At 41.6% G+C, this 12500-nt stretch overlaps 1 protein-coding gene across 2 annotated transcripts in view; it reads left to right on the top strand.

The window, feature by feature from the left end:
- Positions 1-6537, top strand: part of LOC138047086 (G protein-coupled receptor kinase 3-like) — a 30665-nt gene extending 24128 nt beyond the window's left edge. Inside the window, exons 17-23 of one of the 2 annotated variants that reach the window (XM_068893785.1) lie at positions 242-308; positions 1603-1698; positions 1880-1955; positions 2436-2516; positions 3032-3162; positions 4773-4898; positions 5078-6537. In XM_068893785.1, coding sequence (XP_068749886.1) covers positions 242-308; positions 1603-1698; positions 1880-1955; positions 2436-2516; positions 3032-3162; positions 4773-4898; positions 5078-5230 — 730 coding nt within the window. In that variant the 3' untranslated portion in view covers positions 5231-6537. The remainder of the gene's footprint in view (positions 1-241; positions 309-1602; positions 1699-1879; positions 1956-2435; positions 2517-3031; positions 3163-4772; positions 4899-5077) is intronic. The other variant, XM_068893787.1, reaches the window with a different exon arrangement.
- The last annotated feature ends 5963 nt before the right edge of the window (positions 6538-12500 follow it).

The raw sequence follows: 12500 nt of genomic DNA, 5'->3' as shown, positions 1-12500 counted from the left end.
AGTAGTGTTTTTAGATAGTCATTTTTCGACAATTCTCTTTCGTATACAAGAAGAATATTCATATTTTTGAATCTGTAAATAGTCTCTTGAATAAAATAAAATAAAAAAATATTATTATTATTATTATTATTATTATTATTATTCTCTTCAAGTTTGATTAAAACCAGAAATGCATAGATTTACTTTTTGGCGATGAGTTGGCAAATTGGAATCGTATTCCGGTCCTTATTTTCCCTTTTAGGGCGAAAGAAGTAAAGGAACACGCGTTTTTCAAAGACATGGATTGGAAACTAGTTGAACTCTTAAAGGTAAGTGATGACGAGAACAGTTTATGGAAATATTTCATTTCTTGGCATTGTTCAGTTATTCCGGGTGAAACCTCACGGCTTTTTGAGTCATACCCTACTGATTTAACATGCCATGTAATTTTATCAATTCACATCACTTCTTTATAGTGTCACGAAATAGGGAGTTTAAAAAGTGACGATAGCCACGTTAACCACCGTTTTCCGGAAATCGGTCATGAATGATGATTTTTTTTTTTTTCAATAAAATTTTCTGCAGTGTAGAAACGTGAGCGGAGATTGAAAGAATATACCGAACTTTGGACTTTTTTTTCAGTGTCTTAAAAAGCTTCAATTCTGTCGGCGCTTGGCAAGTTATTTGGAAATATGCTTAATTACAGAATACAGGATTTTAAAAAAAATTCATCGACCAGTTTTTCAGCTAGACCTCCAGACGTTCTGGGAACGAAGTTTGACGAAATTCCGCAAAATATAATGCTTTCCGTTGAAGTTTGTCAACGGACATCAAAAGCAGTTTATATCATGAAATTTTACGGACAGCTAGCTTAATACCTCTAAAAGGCTTACATGACAAGCGATTCTTCTATATATTAAAAATAGCGCTTCTTTTGAAAGTTATTGTACTCGAGTAACGACAAATTGAGTATTTTAGGCGTAAAAACTTAAATCGGCTTTTACGATTTTCTTCAAACTTCGTCAAACGTTAGACAAACACCTCAGGATTAGTACCCTGCGTATCATTTCAAAAGTTTAGATCGAATAAAGCGTAAAATTGCTGCTACTCAAAAACCATGACGTCACTGTTTCATTGCCATGGTAACCTAGAACGCCATATCAAGTACATTTTTACCATGTATCCGCTCGTACCCAATGTATTTTTAGAATACTTTGAGCACATTGTATGACGTGAACGAGATGTAATATTCGCGAAAGACATGCGGAAGAGTAAAGTTATATTTTGAAGTGACATTTTCGTCGACGTCGCTGACGTAGATCTTGAAGTCCCCAATATCCCTGCAACGGCTGAAAACTACCTTTTTTGAAGAAAAAAAGGAACTTTTTTATAAGGGCGTTCAGGCAGGGTTTAAGAAAAATTTTAAGGACATACTAAGAACATGCCCAGGCTGAAAGTCAGTGAAGAACCTCTTTAGTTTGCTCATTTGTACATCGGTGGTAATCATGAGAGATTTTTGCGGCGTAAACTTACGCTTGTGTTCCCAACAAGGAAATCATGTGCCCCAACACTCGAGTATTTCATTTTAGTGAGGTCATGAAACAAATTTTTTATTATTTTCAGTACGAACCGCCTCTCAAGCCTCCAAGAGGTGAGGTCAACGCCGCTGACGCCTTTGACATCGGCTCATTCGATGAGGATGACGTCAAAGGAATAAAGGTAATGGTTTTTCTTTTACGGTAATACAGCTGTTTTGCCCCGCTCCAGATACTACTTTTGTGGTTTTGTGGGTTCCAGAAAGAACATCAGCCTGTAGCAACCTGGCTATGGAATGTATGCAGTTACGCTGCTGCAATGCAAACCTGAATTCTGCCAAACTGATTGAACTGTTGCCTTTCAGATGACAGATGGTGATCAGGATATTTACAAAGATTTCAACCTCACGGTCTCGGAAAGATGGCAGCAAGAAATTGCAGGTATTAATAAAATTAACACAAGTACAAGTCCAAACAAGTTAACTTCTCCACAACTGAGTTTCTGTTATTCACTCAACCAATACACTAGCTCCTACGTTTAAGAGTCATAGTCTTAAAATGCCTTCTGCAGGTGCAGCGCATTTGCTTTCCCAGCGTCGTTATTGTTTTGCCGGGTAGTAAAATCATTTAATAATTTACCTTCGAGGTTTCTCGACATTATCCTCTATGACTGAGGAAAATAATGACTCGGGTACATAATTTATTTTTCTATTTCCCTTTCTTCCGTTTTTTTCGGATTATTTAAAACTAGCAAGACACCCGTTTCAGCCAGTCTGAAACCTAGTACTTCATTTCTTTTTTATTATGACCATGTGCGGGGTGATTGTAGCAAGGGCGCGCGCATTTCAGTAAACGCGTTGACAATTCTACCAATTGTTTTATGTTCTATTTCTGATTGTAATGCTGTGATTCGAATTTCAGAAACTGTATTCAAGGTTGTCAACGAGGAGCATGACAAGTTAGAAGCCAAAAAGAAAGCGAAACATCAGACTTCAATAACAGGTTAGCTTAATGCCTTGGTTTAATTTTCGCGGAAAGTGTCAATGCCTTGTCCGTATGCGTCTCGTTTGGTTCCCTCTGTCTTCATTCTAGACGGAAAGAACGACAGATGCATATTCCGTCAGAGCGGATTAAACATTTTTGGTATATTAACAGCCATTAAAGTTGTAAGGCAAAGACGTAAAACCAGCTATCTTGATTTGTCTCCCGTTATCTTTGTTAAGGGAAGTTCCAACCTAGCATCCATGCAACCACTGTACTTACAAAAGCCGGAAACTTCTCCAAACGTGATTATCTTAGGTCTTACCGTATCTGAAAGGGAACATCTTTAACGTCCACCAAAAGAATATTTACGTCGTGGTTTCAGGTGTTTCTTTGGCAAGATTAGCTCTTGGTTTTTGTCCCACAACCGGTTTACAAAGCAGTAGTTTCAAGTAAACTTCAGTTACTCGCAGTTCAAGTAAATGTTATTGTTGAGATAAGATACTACATCGCAATCATAATAAGTACATTTTAAGTTGCAGAAGATGGCGATCACTTGCTAGAAGGCTACCTATACAAACTGGGCGGAACTTTGATGAGTAACTGGCCGAGGAAATACTTCCACCTCTTTCCGAACCGACTGGAATGGCGAGGAGAGCAAGCTGGGGTGAGTGATATCAGAACATTTCTCTCCTCGTGAACCCAGTTTTGCCGTAGGACGCGCGTCGGAGCGGCGGGAACTTTTCCTTCTCGGTGGTTACTGCCTTAAGGTGAAAACATTGTTGTGTTAAAAGTTGTCAAGCGTAACATGGCGCACGGGGCGATTTTGTTGCGATAACATGTTGCAGGTTTTTGAATCGCTTTCAAAAATCTGCAACATTGTTTGCCTGAATTTTTATTGTAGTTGGTGCGTGTAACAGACCCCACCGATGACTTTTAACGCAACCTCGTCCCAGAATGCACCACGGAGAACCGAAATAAGTCACGTGGGCAATCACGTCAACAGGGACCGCCATATTTGGCGCCGGGGTTTTGTCGATCAGGAGCCTGGGCTCAAATATTGCGAGCAATCGTCTCTTATAACATACTGTTGCCGCAACAAAGTTTCGTTAAAAGTTGTTAAAATCGGCGTTAAACATCGACTTGTGTAACATCACCTTTAAGCGGGTAGACACACATGCCATCACCGAGTTAGGGGAAGTGAATGATTCAGTAAGTGAGCGTCAGAGTGAGTATCAATGTTCTTTGCCCTTTGGTAGACCATGTTCTGCGCAATCGCGAGGTCATGCGCAGTTCGAATGCTGTTCATTCCTCGATTTTTTCAGGCTTCCTTTACAACTGCTTAACCCGTTCATCCCTAAAATCGTCTGGTTTAAAAAATGTAAATGTAATTGTAATAAAATGTAATGTAAATGTAAAATGTAAATGATTTGTTTATGGCGGAAGTGCACTTTAACAATTTAAAACTGAAACGTGATTAATTTAAGAACTCCAACTGACGGGAGGCAACCAGTTGGTTGTTTACAAAGCGTGGTAGAGTTGAATCTGGGACAACCGGAAATAAATCCAAACCAGAAGTTAAAACGGGATTTGAACCCGGGGTTACCGCATGCAAACCCGACGCCCTAACAACTGGACGATGCCGCCTCTTTTAAGTTTCACTCGCAAGAGGGAAAGCAGGGTCAAGGTTCTCATTTGCAAAGACCTTTCCAACTTTCATTTCCTTCCTTGATTTCCGCAATTCAAGTATATTCTTAATAGAGTTCACCACCTCTGACACAACTTATTTCCAGTTTCCTCAATAGTAAGGCACATTTTATCTCTGGTCACCTGTTTTGAGTCGTCATCTGACATGAACGCAGTTTTAAGTGACTTACGCTTGCACGCTCAGCAGAGAATTGTTTCGAGCTTGCTTAAATTCGATCATTGTGTCCCACATATGGTCAATCTCGTTCCCAGAGCCCGCTTTTCTTTTGGTTAGTACCAAGAACACGGACTATGGCCAGGGCCAATTTATGCGCAGTCGAGGCGAAAGTCCATTTTTGTAACTATTGGCAAACACTGTTGCTCCCAATTTCTGAGTCTGCGTAGACGAATTGGAAGTCCGTGATTCGCGAACTTCCTGCTTTGCAATGACCAGAGTCCGTGTTCTTGGTGCTGACTGAAAGAAAAGCGAGCTCTAGGGGCGAGATTGACATATGGTAACCAATACAGCTCTGGAGAATTTGCGCATACACAAACCCGGCCGAATAGTTAAACATAAGATGTTTCTTACAGCAAATGCCCAGCCTCTTATGCATGGAGAACATCACAGGAGTTGAAGAGACGCAGGTCAAAGGCTTCAAATGTATCAAGATTAGCACGAATATCCGCGATAACAGAGATCATATTCTCAGAGCAGAGGTGAGTCACGCTTGTATTGATCGTGCACAGTTCCCTGAAACGATCTCTGATTCACTTTTTTTTCCGAGTTTTCTTTCTAAGCTAGAAACTGTGACTATATCCCAAAGTCGCCTTGATTATGGATGTTCTTTCTAATCGTTTTGCTTTCTGTCTTTCCTGCTCTTCTGTCTTGTCCTAAGACCGAAACAGAATTTCAAGAATGGATGAAAGAGATCAAACAGTCATTCCAGCAGGCGCAGGTCATGATGCGCGCAGGCGCGAAAATCATGAGTTCGGGTCATCGTTACATCACGCAATACAGCAAAGAAGAAAACGGCCCCTTGTCGCCTTAACAGGAAAACAAATCGTACTCATGCAGAATACCGGTCATGTAAATACACACAGAAACAGAGAGATCCGGCTATAATCAAGAGCACTTTAGAATGCTTCTGTTTTGTCAGCAGCTGTGAATGTGACGTAGCCAGTAGGCGTTGTTTGATTGGTATAGTAGCTATCTGATGTGGTATGCTGGTCTATTGGCACGCAAAAGATAGCAGATTATTCGCGCAGATCTCTGGGGTACTACAAAAACATTACCAGGGGACTGGGCAACGGAGTATGGGAATTTCAAAGATGGAGAACGTCTCTGTGACGTGGAAGGAACTCTGTAACGGAGGCCTTGATGACGGACTTACGGCGTTCTTTCCATACTTAAAGACATCTCAATTTCGTCTTCTTGTGGTTTATATGTGGTATAAATGGTATAAAGAATTTCTTCGGATCTGTGTTTGCCTCAAAGGCTGGTTTTTGTTAGCGATACAAGCTTTAGCACCCGAAGTGTGCGCAGACGCATCGACTTGGCCACGTTAATTTGTATCTCTTGTCCTAACAAGAAAACTGATGAGTTCGAATTTGTTGCTTATGCTTGCGTTGCTAGTGACAACTAGCTTGCCTTAAAAGAAAAACAATTGGTGTCCATAGGTTTATTATGAAATTTCCTCGCCTTTTACACTTGTACAAAAATCTACAGCGATTCTTAACTGAAAATAATAATTCTGCCTGAGGTTATCGGCTTTTAGTAATTCATCTATCGTGGTTGTTCTAGCTAAAGATTATAGCTGGAAGAAGAGAAATATTAACAAAATGATTTAAAAAAAGAGTAGTTTGAGAACTTGGCATCGAACCAAAGTAGCATTTTTTGCCCCTTTGTTTCAGAACTGAAAAAGTCAGTTTTCCCGATATCTTATTTATTTGTAAGACAGTTAGGTTCAGTACCTTCAAGAGAGTTAGTCTGATTTTGTGTATGTTAGCTGAATACACTTGTACTCTTGTGGTATGATCAGTGCAGAGATGGACTTGCGCATGCTCCGTGTATTTGTTCTTGAAGTATTTCTTTAACATAATATTGTAAGGAGAAACATTGACAGATTATCGTGGTATTCCTAACAGCGGTAATTTCGAGATTCTATGAAGGGGATCTTCTGCTCATAAGGAGATTGATGGAAAGGCTGGTCCCAATAAGGAGATCAGCTCTTGATTTAAAATTTGCAGGGGTTGAAAACATGTAAGAGATCTAGCAGTTAAGTGAACGTATATATGTTATTAAGAGTAACCCTAAGAAGTGGAAGTGAAATGGAAGTAAAACGCATAAAGGTTGTAACACGTTTTTAGCTCATGCTGTCGTGAATTTCAACAGCAGTATGAACTTTAGGTAGACTGCTGATAAAGTTGTAGCCTGTGAACGAAAAGAACCTAACACTTTCATACTACTTAACATACATAAGTTGCGGGAAACCTTCGACAATCGATGGACTACCACTCTTAATTAAACGACAAGGCTGCCGAGTATACAGATTAATAACATACCTTTAGTAAAAGAAGATATGGAGTGTTTTTACCCGCTTGATCAGTAACCTTGTTTTTCCACCGAAATAAAAGCATGATAATAGAGCTCAATTCACAAAGGACGAGTTTAGGCTTTTGTACATTATGCTAGCATTATTCGAGCATTTTAGTGGCATTTTCCCGGAAAATTTTTTTTTTCGAGAGACTAAAAAAGAAATTATTTTTCGCAGAAAAAATGAAGACTAAAACTCAAAAAAGCAAATGCCACCCTGATAGAGCTGAGTGTGGACTGAGGATAAGTCAGCGGTTTTACGTTTCAAGAGGCTAGGCAGCCATTTTTTTTTCTTTGTGACTCCTTTGGTCTGTTATCGATGTCCGATCAGTCAGCTAAAAAAGTAACAATCCTGACAAGGCGTACGTTTTTGTAAGTGTTAACAGTTAACACCATGTCAAAAATGTTGAAATTAATTAAAAAACCGTTTGTATAATGAGCATTATCCGAGCATTTTAGTGGGAGAACTGGAGCATTAAGATGGAGCATTTTAGTGGGGAAACAAAAGCATAATGTACAAAAGCCTAGACGAGTTGGGGACACCAACGTGGCTGCCGTGACGTCACGTGAAGACACTCTATGTAAGATTTCTTTGCTCAGTGGTTGGATTCTCTTAGGAGGGATCAAGGTGTGAAGGGAGAGAATCAGTACTCTCAACAAAGGGTAAAAATCATGGATCTGTAAATGTAGAGGGATTACTTTGCCACACCCCAAAAAAGGTTTGAAACTGTCCATGTCATGTGTGACAGAATCTTCTTAGTGACCCAAGTGGTTTGGGCACTTACCTTATGATACCGGGGTACAGGGTCCACATGCCCACGGGGGACTGCTCTTGTAAATAGCCAACTGGTTTGCCTCCGGTCATTTCAGTGGGCGTCCTGAAAGTGGTTCTGTTGTATTATTATTATTATTATTATTATTATTATTATTATTATTATTATTACTATTATTATTATTATTAGTTAAAAAATCATTATCATTATTGCTGAACTAAAACTGTGTAGATACTAAGATCGTTGTAAACGTTTCGCATAACTCTTGAGTCTTTCTTTGGTAAAGTGAATAAAATAAGTGAAAATTACTCTTTGGCAAAGCTGTTATCCCTATGTTAAACGTTTGAAGGTTTACTTAGTTTTTTAGTTCTTGATTAATGATAACTCGTTGCATGTCCTTGGTCACTTCCAATTTATCATCCCCAGGTTATACAGAGTCCTCGACCAAGCAAATCCAGTATCTGGTGCTATCATTCCATTTCACGAAATCCGACCTCGTCATAGGACTCTTTCTTCTTTGTTATCTTTTTTTTTTTTCTGCCATCTTTTCCTTCTCATTTTAATGTGCTGTAATTTCTTTGCTCCCATTTTTCTACGATCTTCTCCCTCGCATTATTCTCCCGGCAGCTTTTCGGTTCTCATTCTTCTACCTCCGGCCGGGAAAAGGCGCGTTAAAGTGTCTGTCACCTCACAAAACTCTTTCCGCTCAACAATTCTCTGCACTCGTCTGGCGTCACAGACTGCTTTGACTTAAGTAAAGCGATGTTAAAAAGAAATCAACTGAAAGATAGACTGCATGTGGCTCCCGTTAAAGAAACAGAGAAAGGAAAGGAATTGTTGAAACGTTTATCGATTTCCAAGTGATTGCACGAGAAATAACTTATAGGAGGAGTAATTGAATAGGACATTTGCATGATGACGCCATTTGACTACAAGTACCAGAATCCTTCAGGTTTCGCTTGTCTCATTTTAATTAGAGCTATTGTTATTTTTACCCCACTGGGAATACAAAATTTAAATATGAAAAGAAAAACAAACTGAATTGTGGTAGGTTGTAGTCAAATGACGCCATCGTGAAAATTGCCTATTCGCAGCAAGAAATGAGACGATGCTTATTAACATACATGTACAAGGGACGGTTCATTATTTACAACGATGACCAGGCCCGGGGGTGGGGGGGACTCCCATGTAAAAGGGCGGGGGTGCTCGTCGTACCTCTCAGGGGTTAGAAAAGCGGTTTTGGTTCCTCTCAGGGTGTTTAGTCTCAAAAGCTCTACAGCCGGAGCTTTAAGGGTACCTTTAAGGCTATTGAGCCAAAAAATTATGACAGGAGACATTTGACAATTAACCAACTTTTTATTTTGTCTAATTAAAACCCATAATTTGGTACCTCTTAGGAGTTCTTCTCAAAATTGCCGACGAGCATCCCCGTCCTTTTATATGGGAGTCGCCCCCTGGGTGACCATGTCGGTAAAAAAGTGAACGGGCTTTGAAAATCTCTCTGGCCGGGGCGAGGGCCTTTTATTTTCTTTTTCGTGAACAAAGTGGCCGGGTTTTTAAATAATGTTGACTTAATCTAAAACTTCCCCAGAAACGCGACAGTTGTTTGGTGAGAACAACACGTGGAACCGGTAGTCATATTGAAATTCACCTAATAAATTGCGATACGAAAATTGGAGAGGTAGTTTATGAATTTGTGGGTATGTGGACCTGAGGAAATGTGGACATGTGGGCATGTGGACCTGGGGAAATGTAGACATGTCGGCATGTGGACCTGAGGAGGTTTGGATATTTGGGTATGTGGATCTGAGGACGTGTGGACATGTGGGCATGTGGACCTTAGGAAGTGGAGACATGTGGGCATGTGGATCTTTGGAAGTTTGGACATGTGGGTATGTGGAACTGAGGAAAGGTAAACATGTGGACATGTGGACCTGAGGAAGTGTGGGCATGTGAAACTGAGGACATGAGGAAGTGTGTACATGTGGGCATGTGGTAATGTGGACCTTTGGAGGTGTGGACGTGGGTATGTGGACCTGAGGAAGTGTAAACATGTGGGCATGTGGACCTTTGGAAGTTTGGACATGTGGGTATGTGGAACTGAGGAAAGGTAGACATGTGGGCATGTGAAACTGAGGACGTGAGGAAGTGTGTACATGTGGGCATGTGGTAATGTGGACCTTTGGAGGTGTGGACATGCGGGCATGTGGACCTGAGGAAGTGTGGACATGTGGGTATGTGGACCTGAGCAAGTGTAGACATGTGGGCATGTGGACCTGAGGAAGTGTGAACATTTGGGTATGTGGACCTGAGGAAGTGTAGACATATGGGCATGTGGACCTTTGGAAGTTTGGACATGTGGGTATGTGGACCTGAGGAAGTGTGGGCATGTGAAACTGAGGCGGTGAGGAAGTGTGTACATGTGGGCATGTGGTAATGTGGACCTTTGGAGATGTGGACATGCGGGCATGTGGACCTGAGGAAGTGTGGACATGTGGGTATGTGGACCTGAGGAAGTGTGGACATGTGGGCATGTGGACCTTTGGAAGTTTGGACATGTGGGTATGTGGAACTGAGGAAAGGTAGACATGTGGGCATTTGGACCTGAGGAAGTGTGGGCATGTGAAACTGAGGACGTGAGGAAGTGTGTACATGTGGGCACGTGGTAATGTGTACCTTTGGAGGTGTGGACATGCGGGCATGTGGACCTGAGGAAGTGTGAACATGTGGGTATGTGGACCTGAAGAAGTGTAGACATGTGGGCATGTGGACCTTTGGAAGTTTGGACATGTGGGTATGTGGACCTGAGGAAGTGTGGGCATGTGAAACTGAGGACGTGAGGAAGTGTGTACATGTGGGCATGTGGTAATGTGGACCTTTGGAGTTGTAGACATGCGGGCATGTGGACCTGAGGAAGTGTGGACATGTGGGTATGTGGACCTTTGGAAGTCTGGACATGTGGGTATGTGGAACTGAGGAAAGGTAGACATGTGGGCATGTGGACCTGAGGAAGTGTGGGCATGTGAAACTGAGGACATAAGGAAGTGTGTACATGTGGGCATGTGGTAATGTGGACCTTTGGAGGTGTGGACATGCGGGCATGTGGATCTGAGGAAGTGTGGACATGTGGGTATGTGGACCTGAGCAAGTGTAGACATGTGGGCATGTGGACCTGAGGAAGTGTGGGCATGTGAAACTGAGGACATGAGGAAATGTGTACATGTGGGCACGTGGTAATGTGGACCTTTGGAGGTGTGGACATGTGGGCATGTGGACCTGAGGGAGTGTGGACATGTGGGTATGTGGACCTGAGGAAGTGTAGACTTGTTGCCATGTGGACCTGAGGAAGTGTGAAACTGAGGACCTGAGGACATGAGGAAGTATGGACATGTGGGCATGTGAACCTGGGGAGTTGTGGTTGTGTGGGCCTGTAGACAGGGGTACCTACTCGTTGGCATGTGCACATGTGACCTGTGGACATGTAGCCCTGTGGACCTGATGTGTGGACAATACACGCTGTGGACATATGGGCATGTGGACCTGAGGAGATTTGGATGTTACGACCTGTGTGAGATGTGGATGTGTGTAGATATGTGGACGCGTGGGCATGTGGACATGTTGGAGTGTGGAACTTTGGACGTTTGAACCAGTTGACGTGTGGAAGGGTACGTGTTTAGGTGAAACCATGATGGAAATATGATGCGGCTGTGCAACAATGATGTTAATTATTGTTACTTATGCAAGTGCACAGAATTAACGTAGGGAAAATTTGATGACGCAAACTGTGATCCTTTACCTACAGAAGCAACCATGAAACCGCATCGTTTTGAAAACGCTCCACTTTTGGCAGCGGTTTCAAATCGACGCGGTTTCGATAACAGTCTCAATCGGTGTCGTGTAAACGTAAGGTGTAACGGCATCGAAATCGATGCGCTTACAAATGAAACCGCGTTCGTGTAAACGCTGCCTGACTTTCACCTTGTTACAAAATCTGTGTTATATTAACACTGCTACATGTGGCTCTAATTGTAAATAAACATTTCATGATTTTCACAAGTTTATTAATACCATAACTTTAAATTGAACGGGCTTGCGGAAAAAGGGATAAAAAATACTGAACGGGCAAGGAAAAATCGTGTCTTTTGTTACAGTTTTCACTGTCACGCAATAAAGAATGAAATCGAAACCGTCAAAGAAAGAAGCCAAGAAAATGAAATGTTATGAAAGAGTAATACATAAATAACTCATCCAAGTCTCAAGCCTGTTTGGTGCATCGTTTCTGAGTTATTTGCCGAAACATGTCACTCAATTTTACAGCCATGCTGGAGTTCCTCCGTGGAACACTATGGCGGCCTGGAATCAATAACAACATCTGGAGCTCAGTTTGCGATGAATGCCCTCTCTTTTTGCTCATGAGCTGAACTAAATGAGCATTAACATGTCTGTAAACATGTCTACATCTTGCAATGCTTCATTTGCCAAAAATAACAAGGCGAAACTGTTTTTGAACCAGACAGCTTTATCTCAGCAACTGTCACGGGGTCACGCAGGCGAAAATTCAAAATTTCAAAGTGCTGTATTCTCAAAACGAAAAATGCTACGGGACCTAAAACGGGTAAAAAAAATAACTTCTAAGTAACTTATTATCTGGTATCGACAAAAAATTCAGAAAATCCCGCAGCTTTTAAAATTTGATGACGTCAAGTTCAAACACTATTTTTTTTTCTCCGAATCGGGTCAAAATCGGCAGAGCTCATTTGTATTCTGTTGTCACAACACTAAGGACTTTAAGGTAGTACACGACGGTAGACTGGGACGGTTAGATGAGTGTCATGTCACGCAAAATACCCGTGACATTTGACCGTCGTGCTTCTAGGACGGTTTGCTTTCGCGGGGTTTCTCGTCGTGGAATCTACGGTGAAAACGGTAAGAATTCATCCATACTTATTCGCA

The sequence above is a fragment of the Montipora capricornis genome, chromosome 4 (assembly GCF_036669925.1).
Source record: "Montipora capricornis isolate CH-2021 chromosome 4, ASM3666992v2, whole genome shotgun sequence".
Classification (NCBI taxonomy): Eukaryota; Metazoa; Cnidaria; class Anthozoa; order Scleractinia; family Acroporidae; genus Montipora; species Montipora capricornis.
Note: the sequence above shows the minus strand (reverse complement) of the source record. Positions and strands in the feature narration are given on the sequence as shown.